General features: G+C 34.8%; 1 protein-coding gene across 1 annotated transcript in view; it reads left to right on the forward strand.

The window, feature by feature from the left end:
- FBN2 (fibrillin 2) overlaps nucleotides 1-1,958 on the forward strand; it is a gene marked incomplete at its 5' end in the record, with an annotated part of 260,278 nt that overhangs the window by 5,197 nt on the left and 253,123 nt on the right. The window contains one exon of the mRNA XM_008570929.1: nucleotides 275-373. Within this exon, the coding sequence (XP_008569151.1) occupies nucleotides 275-373 (99 nt within the window). The remainder of the gene's footprint in view (nucleotides 1-274; nucleotides 374-1,958) is intronic.

The following is a 1,958-nucleotide window of genomic DNA, read 5'->3' on the forward strand; positions in this document are numbered from 1 at the left end:
AAGCTGTATTGATAGGAGAGTTAAAGAATTAGTATTGTGGAATTTGAAATATCTTCGTTTGTTTGTACATTGTCATAAGGATGCTTGTGAGACTTATTCGCATGTGTACAATGGGTAATTTCATTGAATATCTGAAGTTAGATATTTTATCACATGTTTAATATCGTAATTTTTCAGGCTTATTAAATATAGCTTTTTAAATATAGCTTTGTTGCTTTTAAGCTATGGTTTATTATATGATTACTCATTTGCCTTCCTTTTGTACTTTCTACAGCAATTTGTAGGAATAGTTGTGGAGATGGATTTTGTTCCCGTCCTAACATGTGTACTTGTTCCAGCGGCCAAATATCACCAACCTGCGGATCAAAATCAAGTATGTTTCTCATATGTGGCCTTATTTACTGCATTCTCCTTAAGCTTTTCAGTAAATGCTAAATGGCCTTAATAAAGAGGATAATAAATCTGTATTAATCTGTGGAGTAAAAATCTTTGATGGCTTAGTTGCTGCCTCAAATGGGTAATGATTTTCAGTAAGAAAAATACTTTAATTCTGGTCCATGAGCTAAATGTCTATGCAGTAGAAGAGCCAGGATTCAGTGGAGAAGTAATTCTTTCTTAATAATAGCTATAACTTACTGGATTTTTATTATATGCTAAATACTGTTTTAAGTGTTTGGTTATATTACCTTAGTTAATCCTTACATTGATGTTATGAGATACTATTATTACCCTATTTTACAGAGTAAGAAAGTGAGGCACGCATAAGTTAAGTAACTTGCCCGATGTAATGCAGACTTGAATCCAGGTATTCTGATGTGTACGTCTGTAGTCTCAAACACTAGGCTGTATTTATCACCTTTGCTTAATTACTGCAGTCCATATCCTGTTTTGTGGGTTAACGGAGGAGAAGATTGGGAAGATAACAGATATGTATTGAGTACTGACCAGATACTTTACATGTATTAACTTATTTTGCTTTACACATACTAACTCCCAGTAACTCTGTAAAATATAACAGTGGAGTAAGATTGTGTTATGTGTGACCCAATTAGAGATTATTGGGTCTTTAAGGTCCAAGATTAATCTTTTAGGCCCGTGTTGAAGAAATTATAAGAACACAGAAGCAGACATTGTTTATGTAATTGCTCAGTAATTAAAGAAATGCTTTAAATATGCCTCAAACTAGTGTGAAGTTGTTATATTTTTTATATTATTTTCTACAAATTTTCCCTAAACAAAGGTAACGTATAGTCTGTCTGACTCAGGAATAAGACTCAAGTTTCATACAACAGATGTCATTACCTTCTGATGAAACTTCTGATGAAAAACTCTACTTTTAATCTTTAAATATGATCTGCCATTTTCCCAGCTTTTTAAAACCTATCATCCAAATTCATTGAGACTTTCTTGACCACCCTGATCAGCACATTGCCTCTACTGCTTGCCTGAACCTGTCTCCCTTGCCTGATTGCCTGCAAGATGCCCTTGCCCATATCTTCATTATCTTATCCTTCGTTTTCACATATTTTCCCTTGGCAAAAAAACCCAATCCTGGAGAAATTTTAAGATTCATCTTCTTCCTTCCTTCCTCTGGACAGCTGAGTGTTCACTGGCCCACTCAGTTTGTGGTGTGTAGATTTAGCATGAGTCCCTTCGTTCATCTGGCCTTGGGGAGTATTCCTTTCCAACAGGAACTTTTCTAAAGCTTCTAATCCTCATCCTGCTTGACCTAGCTAAAGCTTTTAGCACCATTAATCACTGTCTTCTTGAAATGCCTTTTCAAAGAATATTTCTGTAATACTATTGGCTCACAGTGCTCTTTTTCTTGATTATTGTTTTTTAGTCTCTTTTCTATATCTTCCTCAGCCTTTCATTCAAAGTTTGGTATTCCCAAAAATTCTGTTCTTCCTGGGTGAACTTATTTACATATATGCCTTCATTTTCTACCAACGTGTTGG

This window comes from Galeopterus variegatus, unplaced genomic scaffold (assembly GCF_000696425.1).
Source record: "Galeopterus variegatus unplaced genomic scaffold, G_variegatus-3.0.2 Scaffold645, whole genome shotgun sequence".
Classification (NCBI taxonomy): Eukaryota; Metazoa; Chordata; class Mammalia; order Dermoptera; family Cynocephalidae; genus Galeopterus; species Galeopterus variegatus.